Source organism: Talpa occidentalis, unplaced genomic scaffold (assembly GCF_014898055.3).
Source record: "Talpa occidentalis isolate TD23 unplaced genomic scaffold, MPIMG_talOcc4v2.1 talOcc4.7, whole genome shotgun sequence".
Taxonomy (NCBI): domain Eukaryota; kingdom Metazoa; phylum Chordata; class Mammalia; order Eulipotyphla; family Talpidae; genus Talpa; species Talpa occidentalis.
In genome coordinates, this window is record NW_023605083.1 from 108,910,137 (window position 1) to 108,934,046 (window position 23,910).

Genomic DNA, 23,910 nt, shown 5'->3' on the forward strand with positions numbered 1-23,910 from the left:
TTTTTCTTTTCAGGGAGCATTTCCTGGTGCTTTTCTCAATGATCTGGGATTACTTTAAGAGCATTAGGATCACATGAAATATTTTTGATGTTTGAAAAATATCTTCTGGGAACCTTGATCCGAATAAAGGCAGAAAATATTCTTGTGAGTTGGACAGCCCAGAACCTGAGCTCCTCAGGAGTGTCACTTATTACTTCCACAGATGAACAAATCTTCAGTCCGGCCCATTAAGATAGTTTCGTTGATCTCCAGTGGGAGCTCTGTTGGACTGCAGCCTTCCTGAGGGAGGATCCTGCAGCCAGGGTCATCACACAATGATCCAGGTCAGGAACCTGGGCTCTACCTAGATCTCGCCCTTTCTCTCACTGAAATGATGAAAACAAAAGCTTGTTAAGCACTTACTGTGCCAGACACTTTTTAAAAAAAATTATTTATTTATGCATACATGAGCTGGGGTGTAGGCTAGAGGTGCAGAGGGTGAGAGAGGGTTCACCAGAGACAGAGTGGGGAGCAGAACAGGCAGATCCACTGAAATACACTGCTGAGGGGAGCAGCAGGCGAGACAGAAGAGGTCTGCTGCACCATGTGGGTTGTTCCCTGGCCAAGGATCGAACGCATGCTGCAGTGGCTGGCAACAGTTTGATAGTGCCACCAGGGAGGCCCACCAGATACTTTTCTAAGCACAAGCATCTCGTCTGCTCTTTACCACACCTGTATGCTGTAAATATTATGATTACCCCCACTTTGCAGATGAGGAGACCAGGGCGGATGGATTAAGTAATTTGGCCAAGTCACACTGATAGGAAATGGGGGAAACCAAAGTGTTCTAGAATCACTGCCTATGCAGTTAAACATTCACGGTGAAACAATCTTCAAATCCCACAAATTCTGCCCTTTTTTTGAGGCGGGGGATAAACACATTTTTTATTTTACTTTTACCTTTTATTTATTTTATTTTGATACATCATTATTCACTTTTGTACAATATCTGATTTCTCCCCTCGGGTGAAAATTCTGTCTTCTTCATCATACTCTCATTTGTCTCTTCCTCTCTATCCCTATAAACATTGACTGCCCTGAGCAGGCACTGCATCTATTCTCATCTGCAATATTGCCACATCCTCCTAAATTACTCCCCTGCTCCCATCTTGCCTTTCTGCCTCGCTCCCAGCCTTCCTTCCACAACTGACCATTTTGGAATTTGATACCCACCTGCCCATGTCATTCTTGTGTCCAAAATCCTTTGGTGACTTCTTGTTGCCTGTGAGTTAGAACCAAACTCCTTACAATGTCCTATAAGACCTGGCTTTGCCCTCCTTGGGCAACCTCATTCCCTCTGCTATTTCCCTTGAGCCTTGTGTTCCACGATTTAACACACATGTGTTCCCTCAGGTCTGAGTACCAAGACTGTGCTCAGGTGCTTCTTCCTTTTCTCCTCTGTGCAACAACCCCCACACCCCATGCACAGCACGTGTGCATATCTGTGTACTTGCACACACACGTGTTCACCTCATCCACGCAGTGATTTCTCTTTATTCTTTCAGACTCAGCTCCTAAGATGCCTTCTCCATAAATCTCTCACAATCGCATTTAGGTGCTGCTTCCTCTTCTCTGGCATTGCCTTTTCATACCTGTGAAGAAACACATCTTTTTTAAGTGGGATTTTCTCTTTGCAAAATGTCTTTCAGATGGTAAGGTCCATGAGACAGGAAACATAGTTATTTTGTTACTGCTGCATCCCTAGATTCTGTACAAATTCGTAAATCTTTGTTAAATGAATAAGTGAATGGCTTATTGAAATGAATCTATTTTCAAAGTAGATTTCACAGTCTGGGAAACATTTTGTCCTCATACCTTTCCATTGTGAGATGTATCTACCCAGAGATTTGTGCTACAATGGGGCTTTAGTTGGAAATAGACTCTATAGTGGTTAATAATGAAGACTCTGAAGTCACATTTCCTGGGTTTAAAACTAATCTTTGACAAAATAAAATAAATAAAATAAAACAAAACTAAGCTTTTCCATCTGGTAGCAGTGGGTCCTTAATAAGTCACCATCTCACTAAGTCACAGGTTTCTTTAAAATAAGCTGAGTTAATAATAAAACCTACCTTACAGGGTTAATGTGAAAGTTAACAAAAAAAAGCACATGTGGAGCCTTTGATGGCTGGCACAGAGCTAGTGCTCAATCCACACAAGCTATTATTAGTAGCTATTTTCCTGACAGCTTCATTTGACCCCAATGTGTCACCATCACTTTTTAAACCAAATGTCTGTAGTCTGGTTCTCAAATGTGGGTACTCAATCTCAGCAGGCTTTGGGTTTGCCTTACTAGTGGGTCACCCTGGATACAGGGCCTTGGGGAATATGGATGCACATGGTGTCTAAACCAAGGGTAGCCTTTTGCTTGTAAATCATAATTTGTTGCCTAGAAACTAAAAGTAAACATTGCCAACAAGCCAGAAGATTACTGAATTCTTCAAAATTCTCACCCTTCTGGACCCTGTCTCTCCTTTGTATTTGGTAAAAGGGGTGATCGGTACAGGCAAATGTGCAGCAATTTTCCTCAGAGGAAAGGAAGCAGGATGAAAAAACTCAGGGAAGGTGTGGGGTGTTTTGTTCCTTCTGTTGACTGTACAAAGGTATACAAGAAGCAACCTCAGGTAAACATAGTTCCCAGTGTTTCCCACATACAGCTGGAAGAAATGCCTTCCTTTCAACTCTCATGCACAAGGAGAGGGTTGTAATCTCTATTTCAGACTCGAGTTTTCAGATCAGGATTCAAACAGCTTCCTTTAGAGGTCTTAATAGCCTTGAACTAAATGGCCAACATTATAAATTACAAGATTATCCTCCAAATGTGTGTGCCAATGAAATGAATGAAGAGTGACATGGAAAAGAACAAGATGATTCTTCAAAAGGATTCAAAGGCTCATATCAAATCACTTTCTAAAGAATTAAGAAATAACATAATTTGAGGTCAAGGATAAGCTCTTCTTTTGACTGTATGATCCATTATAATTATTCTAAATGCGGCTATTTTAGCAGTGCTATCATCCTGGACACTTTTCTGAGGGAGCTGGCATTTCTGGTTTAAAGGAATGAGGTTGGACAACAGGTGTTAACAAAAAAAGAGTTGATTTAAAACGCAGCCCTACCATCTGCCCAGGAGCAGATATGATCTATGCCAAAAGCAGAAGTGGGTTTTCCAAATGGATTAATCAGAAAATTTGGCCACCTAGGTGGGTGACAAAAAGAATCATATGAGAAAGGTTATAGTCCCTCACCTAATACCTGCACTTTCACTTCATTTTTTAAATTATTGCTTTTTTAAGATTTATTTTACTTATTTTATGCATGCAAGAGCTGGGATGTAGGCCAGAGGTGTGGGCAGGGGCTGTGTGTGAGAGGATTCACCAGAGACAGAGTTAGGAGCAGAACAGGCAGATCTACTGAAATACACAGCTAAGGGGAGCAGTGGGTGGAGACAGGTCTGCTGTGCCATATCGGTTAGCTCCCTGGCAGGGGATCAAACTCCTTGTGCTACAGTGGCTGCCAATAGCTTCATAGTGCTGAGACTTAACCCCTTGCACCACCAGGGAGGACTTCCACTCCCCTTTTTAAACAAACATTCCCTGAGAGGACTGAGAAAACTCCTTCCGGGCAGAGACCTTGCCTGTTTACTGCCAGCTCAATGCCTGGTTCATTAAGACTTGCTGAAAAATGTTTGCCAAATTTAATATTTGCCAAATTCCCTGGAAAGAAATATGAAATGTTTAGAAAGTGCATACAAGATAAAGGATAGTTATAATCCATCCATCCTACAAATAATCCTCTTCATTTGCCACAGAGTCACATGCATTTTGTTACTTTGAATAACAAATATCCATGCCTTGCCTTCACCATAGCTGAAGCAACATTAGTCAAAGTTTCTTTAGCTCTGTGGTTCAGGGTCTGGGCACTTGGTGTGCATTATCTCACTTAGTCCTCACAACAACCCAGCCTTCTTTTATAGATGAGAAAACTGGGTCAAATAGGTCACAAGAGCTTGGAAACCTGTTATAACCCCAATAGGTCTGTTAGTTTCCCACCCACAATCTTGAAAGATATTTATAAGTATTTATAAGTGGAGTACATCCTGTTTTATCAACTCTGGCTTTTTCAGGTGAGTCTCCCTCAGGCTAACCTTGGGTCTACCCAAGGCAAGATGGATTATCTGATACATTGGACACAACAGGTCTAAACCAGTTATCTGACCTTTTATTTGCAAAATGACTATTCACTCCCCCTAGTTAAAAAAAAATTCCCTTCTGTTCCTCCTATAGCTAGTGCCCCAGAGGGTCAGTGGCTGTCCCTTTCCTCAGTCTTCTCCCTGTAGATGGCTGGCATTCTCACTGGCAAGCTCTTTCTTTTATAATATCATTGAAATATAAAATGAAATGAAACCTGAACCTTGGGTATGACTTGTCACCATGGAAACAACTTCAAGCCTGAGTGCCTCCAAGAGCTGTAGAGCTTTTCTTCCAAAGGCTCTGGAAATAAGGGACTGAGAGCTGGAGAAAGCTAAAACAAGCTCTGATTAGATTAGTGGCAGTTTTGCTAATAAATACAGAATGTTTAATATTGGATTATGTCATCAGCAGCAGCACTGTCAACCTATATTCTCAATTTTCAGTAGTGTGCTGGCTTAGTGCAGAAATACCAGCCAAGTGAACGACAGCTCAAATCACTCACTGTTGGGAGGATCATTTTAAACTCTATTAAGGTGGCTCAAAGAATGTGGTGGGGAAAAATACATAAACAGTAATAAATTTCAAGAACATTCTGTCGAAGCATTTTTTGCTTCTGGGAATGGGAAACCAAAATTTTCCCAAGAGGCTCCATTATTAAAGCCATAAATAAAACATCCCTGATTTGACTCCTTGGTTTCTTAACTTTGGAGAAATGGCTCAGAAATGGAGGCAATGGCCCAGGAAGTTTGAGGGCGAGTGAGTCTGAGGGCGCTCTGCTTCCCTTGCCACTTGTTGCCTGCATATGAGACCACAATATCAGGATAATGAGCAAATTTTACTTTATTGAAGATCAGCAAAGAGGGTTACTCTAAACATTTCAAACAGGATCCTAAAATTCAAGGATGTTTTTCTAGCTCACACCCTTCCTTTTTTCTTTCCATGAAGGCACACACTCTCCTCTACAAGTTAAAGCAAGCAGGGTGATGCAGGGGATACTAGCCTGATTGCTTAGGTGCCCCGGTTCCAGGTCCAGGTTTTGTTATTTACTTGGTTCATTACCAAGAGTTGGTTATTTAGCCTCCGGGGTGTCAGTCTCCTCCATAAAGGTGGGTTAGAGGGATGAATGTTGGATCCTGACTACACTAAGTCCATTATACTAAGTTCCAATCACTCAGCAAAAGAGAATGTAATGTCACTTGCTAAAGTCTATTTGATCTGGGCATTGTGCTTATATGTGCTTATGTGCACCTCATAATTTGTGTGGTTGCTGGTATCCACAATTCACAAATGGTAACTAGTCCTTGAGAATTGTGGTGAATTCCTTAAAGTGATCAATGCATAAGCATGCAATTAGGCCTCAAATACCCATCTATCCAAGTCCAAAGACAACTTTCTTTCCACTTGACCCTGTTAATTGCTGAGCATGATAAACCATTAACAAGATTTTAATTTAAAATAAATATACCTAAAGTTCTAATTTTCATAGAATGCACTAATAATGCCTTGTAAAGTTCAGTTTCTAGCTATTTCACTCCTTAAAATGATCCCACATCACTTGGGAATTAGAAGTATCTTCATGTGACATGAAGTCTGGGACTATCTCCAATGGCCCCATAGAGAGTCATAGTTAGGGAGAATTAGTTACTAACATGTGGGCAATTCTTTAAATTTTTGTCTTTTAAATCAGTCTGAACTAAAAGTAACATCATTTTGCCCTTCAAAAGTAATATATAATCATAATATTAGCAATTAACAGGCCTGAAATCTTCTAAAATAAAGTTGTAAGACAACAACTCTTTCTCAGTTCTAAATTCGTGGCTTCCAATGGAAAAGCCACGATTTCCATTTCATGAAAGAAAGAATAAAACATGAGAGAACAAAATAGCCAGCATTCGTGGCATTTTGGGTGTGTGCTTCGTCAGATCTGCCAGAAAATTTCCTATTTAGTAGTTATTCCTATTTCCTGAATGGCCAGCTGGGTCCACAGATAGGGCTGTGGGTTTCGGAATCAGAACAAAGGTTTAAAAATCCCCAGCTCTTCCACAGGCATTTTATTTATGCATTCTGAATCTCAGTTTCCTTTTCTGTGAAATGGAGTTATTTGCTTCACATGACAGTTGTGAAGGTTAAAAATTAATGTACATAGAGCAAGTACAATAGTCTTCTCTACTCCACTCCCAGGTCAAGACCTGAGCAAGTGTATAATAGTAATCACTTTATTATTACTCCTTGCTGTGTGCCAGGCACTGGGTTGGGCCCTTTCCAAAGATGACCTTTCATGAAGGGAAACCAACATTTATTTATTTTTGTTTTTTTGGGTTTTTTTGTTTTTATTTTTTTAATTTATTTTTTTAAATTTAAATTTTATTTTTATATTCCCCATACAATTGCAACCCCCTTATTTTGACTCCAAACCCTCCTTTCCCCACCCCTACCCCCCATAGAGTGTCTCTTGTTCATAGCTGTTTGTTGATTTTGATTTTTACTTTCTTATAGTTATTCTTTTTCCTGGTCTCTTATTTAAGTTTTCTAGATTCCTGCTATGAGGGAGACCATCCGGTATTTTTCTTTTTCTTTCTGGCTTATTTTGCTGAGCATGATCCCTTCCAGCGCCATCTATGTTGCTGCAAATTGCATGTGTTTATCTTTTTTGAATGCTGAGTAATATTCCATGGTGTATATGTACCACATCTTCTTGATCCAGTCATCTATTTTTGGGCATTTGGGTTGGGGAAACCAGTATTTAAAACTGCTGCTCTATCTGCAGTTTGCCCCTGTGCCCTGCTTTAGGCACGAACATTTATTGGGTTCAGATTTAAGGATTTATGAGCAATTGCTTCTGCAGGAAACAGCTGCCTGGGAGGGTCAGGGATGATGTGCCAGTATATTTGGCCAACAGAAGGGTGGGCCATGCATAACCTTTTGTTATCCCATTGGGCACAATTAGTACCTTTTTTTTTTTTTTTGCTCCCTAGGGCAAGTTTCCTGACTAAGCTAGGCACATAATAGATGTCCAAAAAGTACCTGCTGCAAAAATAGTAATCTGATCACTCAAGATGTAGCCATTTACCTTATGGAGGAAACATTTTCTGCTAATCTCTACTTCATTCTCCTTTTAGGGATACTAGTACACTAAAGAGATTTTTTTTTTAAGTTGCTAGCATTTCCACCATCCACATTTATTCAATGTCCACCAAGCATCTATTAAATATCTACTATTGAGACAAGGAATAAATGTATGTATAACCCACTACAGAGTATTAAAAAGCAAAAGAAGCCCAATGTATATTCATCTATGGAATCCACAATTTTTCAGGCAGCATTGACCTTTGTGGATTTATGTTGATTTTCTACTTTGCATCCCCTGAACCCTTGCTTATTTAGCAGTCAAGGTGAGCAGCCTGGAGGAGACAGACTGACTGAAATTTGGAACATGTATAGGGAAAGAACACCGGGCTATGTGACAAACTATGATTCCTGAAATTTCAGGAATTGCAATACCTCTATTGCATCATCTATAAAATGGGGATAATCTATTGCCATTGCTTCCCCATAGGGTGGTTAGGATCCCTAGGATAATGTATGGAAGTTTATCACTGAGAGGATCCTAAGTGGTCATGTAGGCAAAGCACCCAGTGCTGGGTCTGGTGCAAACCAGGCATTCAGGGAGTATTAGTGCTTTCCTTTCATTTTCCCTGGCCTAATCCATCTGGACAGCTACCCTGGGGCATGAGAGCTTAGGAGGATGGGGATCCAAGGATTGCTGGTTTGAAACTGGTAGTCTCCAACACAGGTTATCTAGTCTCTCCTCCTTATCTGCCAGAGGCAATGAATTAACAGGCATATCCACAGAAGCAAAACAGGTCATGGGAATATACTCAAGGACAAATAAAAGTCAACATCAGCTGGGCCCCAAATGGGCAGTAAAAATTCATGGGAAATAGAGAAGGTATTTTACAGGGAATAGGCTTTGAAGATATCACCAATGTGAAAACACAAATATATATCACTTGTGTGGTTTTCATATCATTTTTCTTTGCTGGCTAACTTCTTACACATGGTAGAGGCAAGTCTTTAAAAACTACTTTAAAATATAGTACAAAATGATGTCTAAGCAAAAATGTTTAGCTGTGAAATAAATGAAGGCACCAGAACAAAAACCTCACTTCTATGACTAACTCCACTAGACTGTGCTTACAGACAAAAGGAAAGACGCTTGGAAAAGTAAACAGTTCATTTACTAAGATTGATTCCCTCTCCCAGTGCCTGGAAACTACTAGACATTCAGTAAGTTTTTATGAGAGAAGACTTGACTTTCCATACATTAAAACAGAATATCTGTTTCCCTTCTCCCTTGTTAGCCATTATTCAGAGATAATGTTGCCTCTTTCTGATAGTTGTTTTAATTTTTCCCCTTCACTTAGTGTAATCCTATTTACACCAGAGAAATTAGTGTAAAATTAAAAGTTCACAGAATCTAAGAATATGAACTTATTAGGCAGCAGTCATAAAGGTTCTGATATCTAAAGCCAGAAGAAACATTTGTAGATTAAAGCAGCAGAGCTGGCTTTTATTCATCAATTGGCCAAGTGTCCTCAGAGAAAATAATCTGTAGGGTCTCAGTTGACAGATCTGTGAATGGGAATATATAGATGACCTCCTGCAGCCTTTCAGTTACTTCAAATGTTGAAATGTCAAGATGAAACATGGTAGATCAATTAAGAGAAGAGCCTTCCAAAGAATATTTGAAAACTTTATTTTCTCAAATGAGCACCAACACAGATTGGAAATATAACAGAAACAATGCACTTTTCTCTAATACTGAATTACTATGTACAAATATAGGAAAAAGATGAAAACAAATTACTTGAAAATAATTATCTTTGTTATTGAAGCAAAGTGACCTGAAAAATGCCACCCTCCCCCAAAAAGTAAAATAAAATAACAAAACCCAAACCCAACAAATACAGTTTGTAAACACAAGCATAAATAGACAGATTCTGTATTGAAAGATAGTCTCTGCAGGTTGGAAAAAGGGAACCAACTCTCACATTCACCAAAATGTTGAGAGAAAAACATACGGGCAGATAGAATTTGGTAACATGAGAATAGTTTGTATCTTCTTGGTGTTACCTTTCACTGCTGATAGAATTCATGACTTTATTTTAATTTTTAAAATTACACCTGTCTTTCATCTACCTAGACCACTAGCATGTTTTCTCATCTGAGGCAGATTCTTTAAAAATGTTGATTGTGTTCAAGATTTGATTTCCCAGCCCCTACCTGAACCTGGGACAATCATATTCTTTAAAAAAAAAAAAAAAAAAGCTGTTTTATACCTACAAGGTATGTGTATTACTTTATTAATCTTCCTTCAACCCAATCCAGTTCATTTTTAACATGATGTAATAGCTATAACAACTGGAGGCCCGGGGTGTATGTTGAATACATTCACATTTCAGAAACACAATTTGACTCTACTTGATCTTTACAAACAACAGATTTCCTCACGGCCTGTAAAAATTGAGCACACAAAGAAAAAGGAGCAAACTGGCAACAGTTCCATGCGCAAGAAAAAAATCCTTGTGGTTTACGCTGTTGGTCCACTCAGAAGCAAAACAGCCAGAGAGAAAGAAAAAAAACTTATGTGCCCAAGGTGTAAACTGGTAGGTAGAGTGTCCCCAAAAAGGAAAAAAACAAAAACAAAAACCCCAGGAGGCACAATTCAAAGTGACACACATACACTCTCTCACACACACACACACACTCTCTCTCTCCCTTAAAAATAAAATTCTAATTTGTTGGACATTATCCCAACAAAAGGAATCTAAGTTGTCACTAAATTTAACTTTATTGAATATATTTTCTAGCCAATACTGGTGCAAGAAAATATTTCGATTTTCATCTTGGTAATGTACTGCAAAGTCTGTTTTATTGGGAAAAAAGTGCAGGGAGGCATTGCTTTATAGTCTCCATCCAGACTAAAATTATACAGATCTTCTTTAAAAAAGAGTATATTGGTGATCACTGTTTCCCTTAAAGTATACTTCAAGAAATGCAGAGGAAACCATAGTATTTAAAAATCAAAATAAAAAGTGCTCTCAGGGGATCTGAGAAAACAGCACCAAATATATTATTTAAAAAATTAAATATTATTTACAAAAGTATATTTCACAAGCAACTGTTTCTTTTATATATTTCCACTTGAAAATCTTTTTATAAAGGGGACACCTTTTTCACACACTGATAACGCCAGTAAGGATTGATGCGATCCTATCTCCACGGTCCTACTGTCACAGGTTGGGGCAGCGCTCAGTCAGGTCCAAATGACCACCTGTGGGCATCACGTTCGGCTGCATTTGATTCAAGTCAAGTCAACCCATCAGCAGGCCAAGACGAATATCCTGGGGGGGTTGGGTGTAATCCAGGGCAGCCAAGGCCGTATGACCGAGGGTAGCACAGGAGAGATGAAACTAGGGAGTCTGCCAGCTGGACTTCAGTTAACAATGAAGGCAGCTACTGGCTGAGGTATAGAACTTCATGCCTTTCCCTTTGTCATTTCTCCCTTTCCCCTTCCCTGCTCCCCACACGCTGCCTAAAATTTACCATCAAACTCTAATTCCTGAACCTCTGGAGGGTAAACGGGGTGAGGTCTTTGGTTATGCTCTGAGTCAATAATTTGGTGAGGAAATTAAAGAATGAACCGACTGAGAACATGAGTCCCCATCGCTCAGCTGTGGATGCTCTATTACCGCTAGACATCAGACAAGCCATAAACGAAGCTAAAGTTGTAAGAAGCACTTTTGGTTTCATTGACACAATGGGAAAGCCTAATGAGTTTTCTATTTTCCTTGTGGTTGTGGAAAAACCAATGCTTTACTGAGATCTCTTGCACCAAGTACGGTGACACGCACCCACTGGATGCTCAGATGGATAGTAATTGAAAAATAACAGAACCCGGGTCTAATTGGTGCCTGCTCTCATCCATGCAACACTCAGAAAGGTCCCGCCCCCAAAGAAGAACAGTGGCACATCAGTTTCCTCTGCCCCTTGAAAATTCTGGAGCACCCATGTCTGGTTACTGGGTCACCAAATTTCAGAGATAAAACACTGACCCATATTTAATACCCATTAGCAATAGCCAGGATATACCCTCAGCCAAGGGGCTCATCAAGATCTATAAATGAAAGCCACTGCCTTCTGTGGGGAGAGAAGAAAATCCATGATTTCTGTGCTGGCAAACCAACATAGGAATGTTAAAGTTGAAAATGTTTTGCTGTTTGTTTATATAAATATAGATAGATAGATATCTTGGGTCTGGGTCTGGGAGTTAGAGGAACTGTTTCTCTGGGAGCAAAAATGAAATACTTCTGAACCTCATTTCACTTTTTAGTAATGCAGAGAGAATAATTTATCTCCCTGGGCTACTAAAGCACCAAAAGATGTGGGCAAGAAGCCTTTGGAAACATATTTGATTTCTAAGAATCATTCAGTCTTACAGAGGCGGTCGACTGCTAAACCTGGAGCTACCCTGCTTTCTGTCAGTCTTGCTATCCTTCCACCACCATTTCAGGTCTCCCAATCTTCAATGAGTACCCAGAGACACAAAAAGCAAAAGGTATTTCCATCTTGGACTCACTAACTGAACTTGGTTTAATTCTGTAGATGTCCTAGGTTTGCTACTTCAGTCTTGGTTAACCATGAACTCTTTTGGTGACTTTTCCTATAGGATCAGACTATTTGGAGAATGAGATGCTGAGAATTACCTAAGGTATCCTACATAAGTCGTAACAATAGTAATATATTCAGTCTAAGCAGTGAAATGAACTCAGTTGAATGAGTTTGGGTCATGCACCATGTACTGGCTGAATTGCTCTATGTAGAACAGACTTCACAGTGTTGATTAAATGTAACAAACTCCTCTCTATATATCTTTCTCTCTCATGAATCTTACAGGGATTTGATTTCCAATTCCCTAATATGATGGACTTTAGATGGGAACACGAGGGGCAGGGGAGGTTAATACTGGAATTTATAACTTTAAGTTTGACATCAAACCTGAGCCCTCCCCACTGCTGGACCACACTAACAGATTTCTCCACACAAAGCATTCAAATCCAAAGAGAACAGCTAGGGACATGAGGAGCCTACCTGCCAGGTTTGTGACTTTGTTTTCCATAATCTACAAAGATAGAACTAGAGAAAAACACCTGCAACTTTATGTACAAAGAATCGCTGATCACCGAAGCCACTGCATACTAAAGAACAACCACCGAACCTGTAATGGTTCGCGTCTAAACTAATCCCAGCATCACCCCACCACCCCCTTCCTTGCCACACAATGTTCTCCTCTTACTAAGTCATTTTTTTTTTTTTAAGATCAGAATTGTTGGCGTTTCTAACAGCTTCTACTTTTCTTTTTTCCTGACCCAATATCTGTGTCATTTCTACAGAGACTCCGAAACTGCAGCCCCCTTTGCTCCTTGTTTTCCTCACTTCCTGATTTTACTTAGTTGCTGGTCAAAGCCTTTGGGATGATTGGATCTTGCACCCACTGCAAATGACAGTTCCCTCTCCTCTCACCTACAGTGGCTGGAGAGGCAAAGGTCACCCAGAGGAGCTGGGAGGCATCAGAGTGATCAAACCCCATTTGGAACTTTCTCAAGTCACTCATTGCTGCCAGAACACTCCCCAACTCAGCCCAGGAGAAGCAGGCTCCTGCCCTGCCAGCTAGAATTAGGGTCACTTCTTGTGCTCATTTGCTAACCTGGCACATCTGGTGTCAGGAACAGAAACTTCTGATCAGAGAGAAGGCAGTCATGAGGTATATTTTTCTTTGTCCTTTTAGACAAGTCGATTATTTCAAGCCTAAGTTACCAGGTCTCCAGGAGCAGCACAATTTTGTTCCTATTCTACCCTCCCACCCCCTGCCCACCCCTGGGGCCCTTAAGGTTTCCCCCCCTTCCCCTCTTCTTCACACCCCTGTGCTGTGCCACTGCTCTCCTGATAAAAGGTCCTCAAGCAGCTCTTGCATGGGCCCTGGGGCCCTTATCAAGGTGGGCTGCCCCCATGCGGTCAGGCATCTGTTCCTTTTGTTGTTTTGTTTTCAGCCAACACAAGAACAGAGAGAGAAGCCAGGATCAACTCACAAACGGATACAAAGCAAAGAGACAGAGAGACAGCGATTTAGAGGCCGGTCACCAAATAGATGGTGTCAGGGTGGGAGAATGCCCAGATGGCAAGGCCCCTAAATGGATGGAACCGAGTGTTCAGTCACTCTCTCACGCTTGGGTAGAATGTTCAGTTGGATGGCGTTCACATAGACACTGGGTTGGGTGGATGCTCTCCAATCAGTCCCAGCCATTATCCTTGATCATGTGTGCTAGCTCAATGATGTATTTGCCTTCTTTATATTTCTGGCTGCTCTCAAAGGCATGTTCCTGGGAAACACAAAGGAAGAGAAAAAAGACACTTAATGACCAGAGATAAGCAGGTGACTTTGTAGCTCATTTGATTCCTCTCCCCACCCCCACCCCCACCCCTTTTTTTTTTGGCTTTTTCTTTATTTGCGTCTTTGCCCAAATATCACCATCTCAGTAAGGTCTTTCCTGGCTATTCTACTGAAATTCCAATTTCCCCTGCAATTCTCCCTCATCCCCACTCCTTTTCCTGTTGTCTCTATAGCACTTATCACTTTCAAACATATCATACCTTGCCTATCAACTTTGTTTATTATTTGTCTTCCACAACTAGGATATAATCTTCATGGAAGTCAGAGATTTTTATTTGTTTTTTTCATTGCTGTATCGCCAGTGCCTAGAAGACTGCTTGGCACATAACAGGTCTTCAACGTAAGTGATGAATGAATAAATGTATATACTTGGTTTCTGATCCTAACCAGAATCTACCCTATGGATGTATCTGTAAAGTTTGTGTGTCATTTCTGCTAGTTTCCAGGAAAACAGGGAAGTCTGATAATAATATGAAACAATATTTTGTTAGGCTTACAGAAAGAAAAAAGAAAAATATGGGATGATTTCACTTATCTGAGGAATATAGAGGAACCCAATAAGGGATCAGGAAAAACAACAATAATAATAAAAACAACAAAATTATCAGGCAACCATAAATCAGAGACATTCTGTGAGGGGGGGAGAAAAAGGGATCAAAACAGGGGAGAGAAGAGCACAAGGGAATATGGTGATGGTTTACAGGTGAATTAGTGATGGGAATTTTACAAGGAATACACCTAAAAGGAGAAAGCATACAAGCATACATTTACGAAAATGAACAATGATGTAAAAGATATAAATAAAAAAAGGAAAAAAATATTTTGTTAGGCTTAAAGACAATTGGAGAGAGAAACAAAGTATTGTGAGACCAAATGGGTTTCCTTCTTATTTCATTTATCTTGCTGTTTTTATGCCAGATGTGATGTCTGTTTTTCCTTCACTGCTTTTCTCCAGGGAGACAGGAGCTGTATGGACTCCAGGCTTTAGAACCTGGGCGTCTACCAGTCCTACCCAGCTACCTCACCTCTGGAGGGAAAACTCACTTAGTAGGTTACCATTCTAAACCCAGCACTGTGAGCTCTCCCAGCTAATAAGCCCCACAAAAGTCCTGCACAGGCATAGGATCAAAAGGTCATTTTATCTGCAGACATAGATACACAAAAATATCTTGGTGTATCGCCTGAAAAATACTGGCACTAGATGGCTGAGCCTGACACGCAGCAGAGATGGCATCAGCCCTTTCTTCCGAGTCCATCACGTTAGTAAGTGCTTAAATTCAGCTAGCAACGGGTTCTTGGCCACATCTGCATGAACCCTATCTTCTGCTCTAGAGCTCAGGGATTCTAGGTTTCAGAACAAGTATTCCAAATTGAGTCTCTTGTTGAGAGAAGAATTATTCCCCAGAGTAGAGAGGGGAGGGGGGCAAGGAGAGAGAATGTGCAAATGCTACACTCACACAAGAGCTGTGGGCTCAGCAGTATTTTTCCTGACACTTCATTATTCCCCAGCACTGTGTGTGCGTGCGTGAGAGAGAGAGAGAACAGAGGAATGTGGTTCAGGAATAAGACCTTCTGTTATTCTACACTAGTATGTTCAGGGCAGGGAAGGGGGTGGGGGTGACAAGGAAAGTAAGGGAAATAAGAAAATATTAAAAAGGCAGAGGGGGAAAAATCCAATAGCTCCCAAGTCACAGGACACTTGCAATATGTCACAGCTTGACTCCAAAGGACAGAGCAGTGACCCTTGAGTCTAAAGAAACAACCCAGATTGAACGCCACTTCTATTGCTTCTCGACATCAGAAGCAGCACTTTCCATTTAATCATTTAACGAAACTGAAACAATTATACCTACTTCAGGTTTACAGTGAGGATCAGAAGAAATAACGGAATGAGAAGGGAGCACTTGGCCTGGCATATGAGAGGTGATCAGTAAGGATTTGGGGATGTTTCTCTAGTGTTCGGTTCATGTCTCCATAGTTGCCCAGCTCTTTTATCTATTTACTTGCATCTTTTCTCCCTGGTATCATGACTGTAAACACCCTGAGGGCAAGGACTAGCTCTCCCTCACTTCTGTATCCAGCAAAAGAGCTCTGAATAATACTTTGCCAAAAGAGTTTTACCAGTAAGAAGCAAAACCATGGCAAAAGATAACCAAGAGGTAGAGAAAGAAAGAAGGGGCAGTCCATTTCTGGATAAACAAAAGCAGAACTCTGGCACCCAGGAGGACCCAGAGGGGGCCAGTGGCTGTTACAAGAGCAGAAAGGCCAGTTTTACCCAGAAGGAAATAACCAAGGCAGCCAGAGGAAGCTGTGTCTGAACCCTGCTGGCATCACAAAACACATTGTCTTATGTTTTCTTTCTCATCCTAAACTTTCTAAGGGAAATGTGAAAAATGGAATCTAAATTCAGTGCTGCTCCACTGCAGACCACCTGCAGGACTTAAGATTTGCACATTTTTCCAAAATTTAAATGGAACCATACTTGGGCTTTGTCTTCCTTTATTCAACACATCATCTTTTTTTTACTCAACATCCTTTCTTAAATAGATTTCATATTTTTAGAGCAGTTTTAGGTTCACAGCAAAAAGGGCCAGAAGATATGGAGATTTCCCATGCACACCCTGCTCCCACATACACACAACCTCCCCCAGTATCAAAATTCTGGAGTGATGCATTTGTTACAATTAGCTTGTTACCTACAATGACACATCCTTATCACTCTGTGGGCAGTTTTGACTACTCCTCCAGCTCCTTCCAAAGCTAGCTAAAGGCAACTGACAAGACAGGGAATTTGAGGCACTTTGCATGAATAAACTGCCCCCACCCAAGACAAGATATTTTCGACATCACTATAATGACAGGAGGGTAGAGGAAAGAACTGTGTGCTATGTACACATAGGCACACACAAAAGTGAGGAAGGTCTGCCAATAACAACACAATTCAGGTTTGCTTTCCAGTGGATGTATATCCCTCCTCTCACCCTGGCAAAAGACTGCTCTCTCTCCAAAGCCCAAAAGCAGATTAGTACCACCTGGATTTCTATCCTGGTTTGGCTATATAATGGCTAGATGGCATTGGTATACCATTCACCTCCTGAAACCCCAGTTTCCTCATGCATAAAATAAGGATTAAATAAATAACTACCCGCTAGAGAAGACATGGAGCGTGAGTAAAATAACGTATGGCTGAACACAGTAAGCTGTCAAGAAATGTTATGCTATTATTTATTGTTTCGGTGGTGGCGGTTTGTTAAATTAAAGGCAGGGGTACATGTTTGTGCATCTTAGGAGTGAGTGTGAAGGAAGAGGAGGAAGCAGGGAATATCAGTAGAAAGAGAAGAATGAGTGGCAGCAGACGAGCATGGAATTGCTCTTGGAGCTCAATGTCTTAGATTGGTCTGAGACAATCCACAAGGGCATGGGAATCAACTAGAAGAAAGCATTCTCCTGACTCAAGGCTGCCTTCCTGGTCTTCTCTCCACCAACCAGACTTCTCAGTACTTACATATTTCCAGCCCAGAGTGGTTTTGCAGTTTTCACAGTAAATGTCTGCGACTGCATGCAGTCCTGTGAGCAGCACTCGCTCTTCTGCAGGCCCGCAGCCCACGTTAACTCTATGCCAAGGGATAGAGAGAGAGAGTGGGTATTACTCACATGTTCACCATCAGTCGTTCAAGCTGAGCTTCCAGCAAAATATTAACTGAGATCAGCTACCTCAAGTGACGCCAAGACAGAGAAGGGCAACGTTTACAGTAATAACCCTCAAGAGGTAGCAAGGAAATAGCTCTAGTGAAGTGAATTTCAGATTTGCAAGCTCTGATTCACTAAGTCTACTGAGAATAGTCTTTATGGCTGGGAATTTACTTGGTATTTTTCTTACAAATGCTTTTAATTGTGATTTGAGGCGACAGGCTGACAATCACTCTGAGAAATCCATCGTACACGTCCTCAGAGTTTACTAAGGACTGACTGCAGCCTAATACTTCAAACATTATGACAGTCTTGTCCTGAGCAAGCCCTGGGTATCAAATACACCAGAGTGTACATTATCATCTCAATCTGAACATGCTAGGTCTCCATCTTCACAGTTCAGCAGGTCTGTGTGAGCTGTGCCTTCCTTTCCCAAGGAAGAGGTAACAGATGATGTGCCCAAGGACAACTGACGGTCATGCCTGATTGTTTTCAGGAGGGGATGGAGACTCCACGCACTGGACCTTCCCTCTAGCCTTAGGTCCTTCAGCAGATCTTGCTGTCTTGTTTATCTTCTTTTTTCCCCAGTAACATCTCAGATTTGGTTATAAGACCTCCATGGAGAGGTTTCTCAAAACACTCTGTCTTCTTCCTTATGCAACTGCAGTCCCTGATGTTCCTTGTAAGGGTAATGAATATAGTACTTTTATCTAAGATGCAAGCCCCCCACCCCCAAACTCTCCAAAGAGAACTGGCTACCAGTTGTAAAGCCTGATGGGCCACAGTGTTTATATTATGGCAGAGAGGGAAGGGTCTCTGAGTGTTGCTGGTCCCCGCCCCTAAAATGTGTACCAAATAAATGTTCTATTCAGAGACACTCACACTGAGTTAAAGAGGTATGCTCGTCCTTGACTTCCTTGGAACGACTGAAATGTAAGAAAACAAATCAATAGTTAGAAATCCATTTCACCCACCCATTCAGGAAACCAGTCCTAAATGACAATAATCATGACCTTCCAGAATTGACATAGCAAAAAGGGTGCAGTGAGCTAGTTAATAGTCCAGCTGGCAGATGGCATGGGGGCATTGGTGGGGGGAGGAGAAGGCAAAATAAACAGAGCTACAGAGTTCAGGCCTGCCCCCATTTGGGCTGTCTTCACCAGATCATGTGAAAAAAGATATATAAGCCAAGCTCTATAACATCATTTAAATCTTCTTCACATCAACTGATGTAACTTATCTATCTCAGATAATTAGTTTTCATTGGCTTTTCATTTTCTGCCATCTGTGCTGGCCATAGCTTTTCTCATGGAAACTAGTGCAAACACTTTGCTTGTCCTCTTGGTTCAGCTCTGCAGAAGACAACAAAGAATCCCCAGCATAAGAATAAACTGTCAGACCTACATTTCTCACTAGTCTTGTCTTCTTGTAGATCCTCATTACTTTTTGTAGATTCTAATTTCAGTAGATCCACTGAAAGGGGAGCATGGGAACTCCCTTTAAGAGATGTAAGCAATGTGACCTCTAAATCATAGGGATACTTATTAAGCAGTAATCCCATTTTTACTTCTAGCTTAAATATGAGCTTCTTTCCTTGGCTGGAGGGTGGCAGGGAGCAGGAGAAACAGGAGCCAGGGCTTGCCATGCAATCTGACATCTACTTCCATTAACTTGGGCCCTATCTGTGTTTTCCTCCTCTGGTTACACTGAAACGTCTTAATGACATGAATCAGCCATGTTCTGCATTGCTGCCTGCATTTTTAATGTGGTCTGACAGTAGTACCCTGAAGTAAACATCCTACTCTGCTCTGAAAAAAAAAAAAAAAAACCAAACTCTAAAAACAAACAGGGGACTCTCCCATGACCTATGTTACTCAATGACCACAGAAATCTGGGGGTGACTGGTTAACAGTTGACCAAAAAGGTAGGTGAGAACCAGACAGGACACAGGTCATTACACATGGAGCAGTCACTGTTAGAAGAACAGGATTTTCAGTATGAGGGCTGCCAGCTGGAGAAAAAGGCAAAATTCTTCACTTATAGAAAAACTGTCTTTGGAATAGCTATATATATTTTTTTTAAGATTTATTTATTTATGCATACAAGAGCTGGGGTATAGGCCAGAGATGGGGGGGGGGGTAAGAGGATTCACCAGACACAGAGTTGGGAACAGAACAGGCAGGCAGACTGAAATATACTGCTGAGGGGAGCAGCAGGCGAGTTAGAAGAGGTCTGCTGCACCATGTGGGTTGCTCCCTAGCTGCATGGGGGAGCAAACTCGTGCTGTAGAGCCTGCAGATTGCTTCACAGTCCAGTGCTTAACTCCCTGCGCCACCAGGGAGGCCCCTGGAACAGCTACATTGTTGGTTGAAACCAATATTCAAACACACTAGATACCTTCACTCCCCGTGCGGCACCAAGGAGCAAGCAGATTTTCCCCAGCTGCTGCTCAGACCTAAATCCCAATTCTTGCATTTCTTTGGACTTGGGTAACATGGGAACTCGCAGACTAGAAATGAGCATTCAGCTCTATGATGCTCTGAGTGTCCTAGCCTTCAATCTTGGAACCTGCATTTAGGTGCGACAATGTTCCAGTGACACAAACCCTAGATTTAGCCAAGGACAGCCATGGCAGCAAAAGCTTCACAATCTAGACCCACCAACCACGAGTAGCAAGTCCCTTCACTTGCTACTTTTCCACTGTGTCCTTTGCTCTAGTCCTAGTCAGGTGGAACCACATGAAGTTCCTGGAACTTGCATTTCATAATTTTGCCCATCAAGTTTCCTCTGATGGGGAGGCTCTTCCCCTGCCCAATACTAAGGCTTGGCTCAGCCTCCTCTCTTTCGTAAGGCTTTCCCTGATCTACGCAGGAAGGTGCACCCATTGGCACCTATGTTCTGGATTCCTCTGGTTTCCTAATTTCTTTTTCTTAGCACAAAGTGGAATGAAACTATCTAATTATCTAACTCCCTTACTGAGCTGTGCTCCCTAACGGAACGGGCCAAATCTTTAATCTCTCTGAATCACCTGCACATAGCACAACAATCCGGCATACAGGAGGCATGTGTTAAATATTAATTCAATGAGTTGGTATTCCACTAGGAATTGCCTGTAATTTCCTTTTCCTCCCCTTAGGATGGTTTTATAACTGTCCCAATCTCAACTGTATACAATTTTCTGATGAGTTTTGACATCTATACAGACCTATGAAGCCATCAAGGTTATGGACTATATATACCACATCCCAAAGTTTCCTCATGCTCTCTTAATCCAGCCTTCCATTTTCTCTGCACACTCTTTTCACTCATCAAAGGTAGTTACTGCTTAACCGCTTACTATCACTATAGTTTGGCATTTTCTATAACTTTTAATCTATGAAATCATTCAGTCTATGTAGTGCTTCTTGTCTGGCTTCCTTTATGCAGTATAATCCTCAGATTCACTCATGCTGCTGCATAAGCTCCTTCCGTTGACTCATATTCCATTCTGTGCATTTACCAGTTCATTTATTTTTGGTTTGATTTTAATAAGGGGTTTGGACAAGTTGACCTCCAAGTCCCCTTTCAGTTCCAAAATCATATTCTCTTATGAATCCATGGTCCTACATTATGGATAATGGGGATTGTCATCTTCTAAGAAACACTTATCAAGACATTCAAGTTTTGTACTTAGGAGGAAGTAGCTGTGAGGAAAACTCTAGAAGAAAGCAGAGAGGAAAATGACGACACAGGGTGTCACCATTTATTTCTCAAGCACTTATAGATCACGGCTAGCAGTCAGGAAGAAATTGGAAATGCATGGAGAGAGGCTGCATTGTAAGACATTCCAGGACAGTGGTATGCCCAAAAGGTACACAAGAAAATCCCCCCCCCCCACTATAGGGTAAAAATACTAGAAATTTTATCTTTTTTTACTAATTTTTTTTTTTTTTTAACTAAAGAGTCATAACATACAGATTGCCAATGGGATCTTTCCTGGGCTCTACTGTGTAGAGAGGCACATAGGGAGGGGTTTGACCATGGTGTCCCTTCTGCCACTGCTTTTAGCATATCATGAATACTGTTGTTTAGAGCTACAGGATGTCAATAAGGCTGACATAAAATCAGGATCCTTAAACAGCACAATCCTTGCAATTTTTTGTAATGGGATAGAATGCCACAAAATTCACTTATAGCAAAGTACTTTAAAATGTAAAGATAGGGCCTCCGGGTGGTGCAGCGGTGGAGCGCTGGGTTGCGAAGCTGTCCGCGGCCTCTGCGGTGCTGGTTCGATCCCCGGCTGCTCCCCGGCCACCGGAGGAGGGTCCCACATGGCGCGCAGACCTCTCCTGCTGCCCGCTGCTCCCCTCAGCAGTGTACTTCGGTCCTTCTGCCTGCTCTGGCTCTGGTGAATTCTCTCACCCTCCCGCGCTTCTGACTGTACCCAGTGCATGTATGGACAAAACAAACAGGCAAATAAATAAATAAATAAAACATGCCTCTAAAAAAAATAAATAAATAAAATGTAAAGATAAGTTATATATTTTTCTTTTGCAAAAAGATAAGCATTCTAAACTAGCTGACCTTTGTGGCAAAAAGTAAATTATAGCAGTGTGCTACTTCGCTATATTTTCCAAAAAATAAACATACTAAATCTGTCCCTTCAGAGTAAAGGTAACATTATAACAGGGAATGTGAATGTAACTCATTTTCCAAAGAAATTAGTGCTTTGGAGAGAACTGGTATTAGACAATGTTTTGTTTTGTTTTGTTTTTTTAATAGAGGCTTTTTTTTTATTTATTTGTTTGTTTGTTTGTTTTGTTTATACAAGCACTGGGTACAGTCAGAAGCGCGGGAGGGTGAGAGAATTCACCAGAGCCAGAGCGGGGAGCAGAGCAGGCAGAAGGACCGAAGTACACTGCTGAGGGGAGCAGCGGTCGGCAGGAGAGGTCTGCACGCCATGTGGGACCCTCCTCTGGTGGCCGGGGAGCAGCCGGGGACTGAACCGGTGCTGCAGAGGCCACAGGCAGCTTGGCAACCCAGAGCTCTACCGCTGCGCCACCGGGGAGGCCCTAGACAATGTTTTAATATTATGTGATGGATGATATTTAGAAGAAAATATAGAAGAAAGTCTTTGTGACTGTGTTAGAAAAGGTATCTTAGATACTACACCAGAAACACAGTTTATAAAATGGAGAGGAGGAGAAAGGGGGAAGACTGCGTAATAGAACTTCATGAACTTCATCAAACTTTAGAACTTTTGGTCTGAAAAAGAATGTTAAAAGAATGAAAAGATAAACCATTGTCTGGGAGAAAACATCTGCAAACCACATATCTGCTATGGTCTTGTATCTAAAATTTATAAAGAACTCTTAATGATAAGAAATAAGAAAACAAATGAAATTTAAATTAAAGAGTTTTAAAATGGGCAAAAAGACTGCAATAGATTTCAAGACATGTAAATAGGCACATGAAAAAATGCTCAGCATCACGAGTTACAAGGGGAAATGCAAATTAAAAGCACAATGAGATTTCTACACACCTATTAAAATAAGTTATAAATATTTTTTAGCTGACAAAACCAAGTGCTTTCAAGAATGTGTAGCTGCTGGAATTCTCATACACTGCAGATAGGGACAGTCACCTTGGATAAGAGTTTACCAAAGCTAAATGAAAACTGACATTCACACAAAAATCTGTATGAAAGTGGTTTTTAGATGTTCTGTTCATAATCATTCCACATTGGAAACAATTTAAATGTCTCAATTGGTAAATAATACATCCATATAATCATACTCTAATAGAAAGGAATAAACTACTGATACATACAACAATATGGATGAATAGGCAATGCATAAAGAGATCAGTTGTTGCCAAAGTTTAAGAGTGAGAGGAGAGTTTTACTAAAATCAGGTAATAAAGGAGATACAACTTTTCTATTATCTCTATTGTAGCAGTGGTTACCAGACTGTATTTGTCAAAATGCATAGGATTATACACTAAGGGGGCATTTTACTATGTGTAAAATTAAAAATAAAGTTCAATAAAATGTTATCAAAGAATATTCTCTGAAATTCTCTGTATCTGTACACTGTATTCCTATACAGCAGGTCATGGAGATTGTTTAATTGATGAGAAAAAAAAGAATAACCCAGTGGATGTTGAATGAAAATTATCTGAGGACCTGTTTTCATTATATTTCCTGTCACTTAAAAAGGTTCTTTGTAAGAATCTATCAATGATGATAAGTGGAGACTCACTGTACTTATTCAACTGTAGAAATTTGTAAAATTGCAAATAGTTTCCTAATCTATTTAAACATATTCCAAACAATGAATTTCAGAGGGGTTTGAAGCTTGTAAATCAACAAACTGCAAAGTTCAATAAAAACCTTTGTATAGGGGCCTCCCCGGTGGCGCAGCAGTTGAGCTCTGGATTGCGAAACTGCCCACAGCCTCTGCAGCGCCAGTTCGATCCCCGGCCGCTGGTCGAGGGTCC

General features: G+C 41.0%; 1 protein-coding gene and 1 long non-coding RNA gene across 2 annotated transcripts in view; both read right to left on the bottom strand.

Moving 5' to 3' along the window:
* Positions 1–94: 94 nt before the first annotated feature.
* LOC129144835 (uncharacterized) lies at positions 95–2,149 on the bottom strand. The gene is made up of 3 exons (XR_008549550.1): positions 2,112–2,149; positions 1,213–1,631; positions 95–365 (listed from the first exon to the last, which is right to left on the bottom strand). It is a non-coding gene; the product is annotated as an uncharacterized LOC129144835 (long non-coding RNA).
* An 11,025-nt stretch (positions 2,150–13,174) lies between these two features.
* The window catches only part of YPEL2 (yippee like 2), a 40,230-nt gene continuing 29,494 nt past the window's right edge, over positions 13,175–23,910 (bottom strand). Inside the window, exons 2-4 of the mRNA XM_037494935.2 lie at positions 18,316–18,359; positions 17,249–17,357; positions 13,175–13,672 (exon numbers count right to left, since the gene is read on the bottom strand). Of these exons, the coding sequence (XP_037350832.1) occupies positions 13,583–13,672; positions 17,249–17,357; positions 18,316–18,359 (243 nt within the window). The 3' untranslated portion in view covers positions 13,175–13,582. The remainder of the gene's footprint in view (positions 13,673–17,248; positions 17,358–18,315; positions 18,360–23,910) is intronic.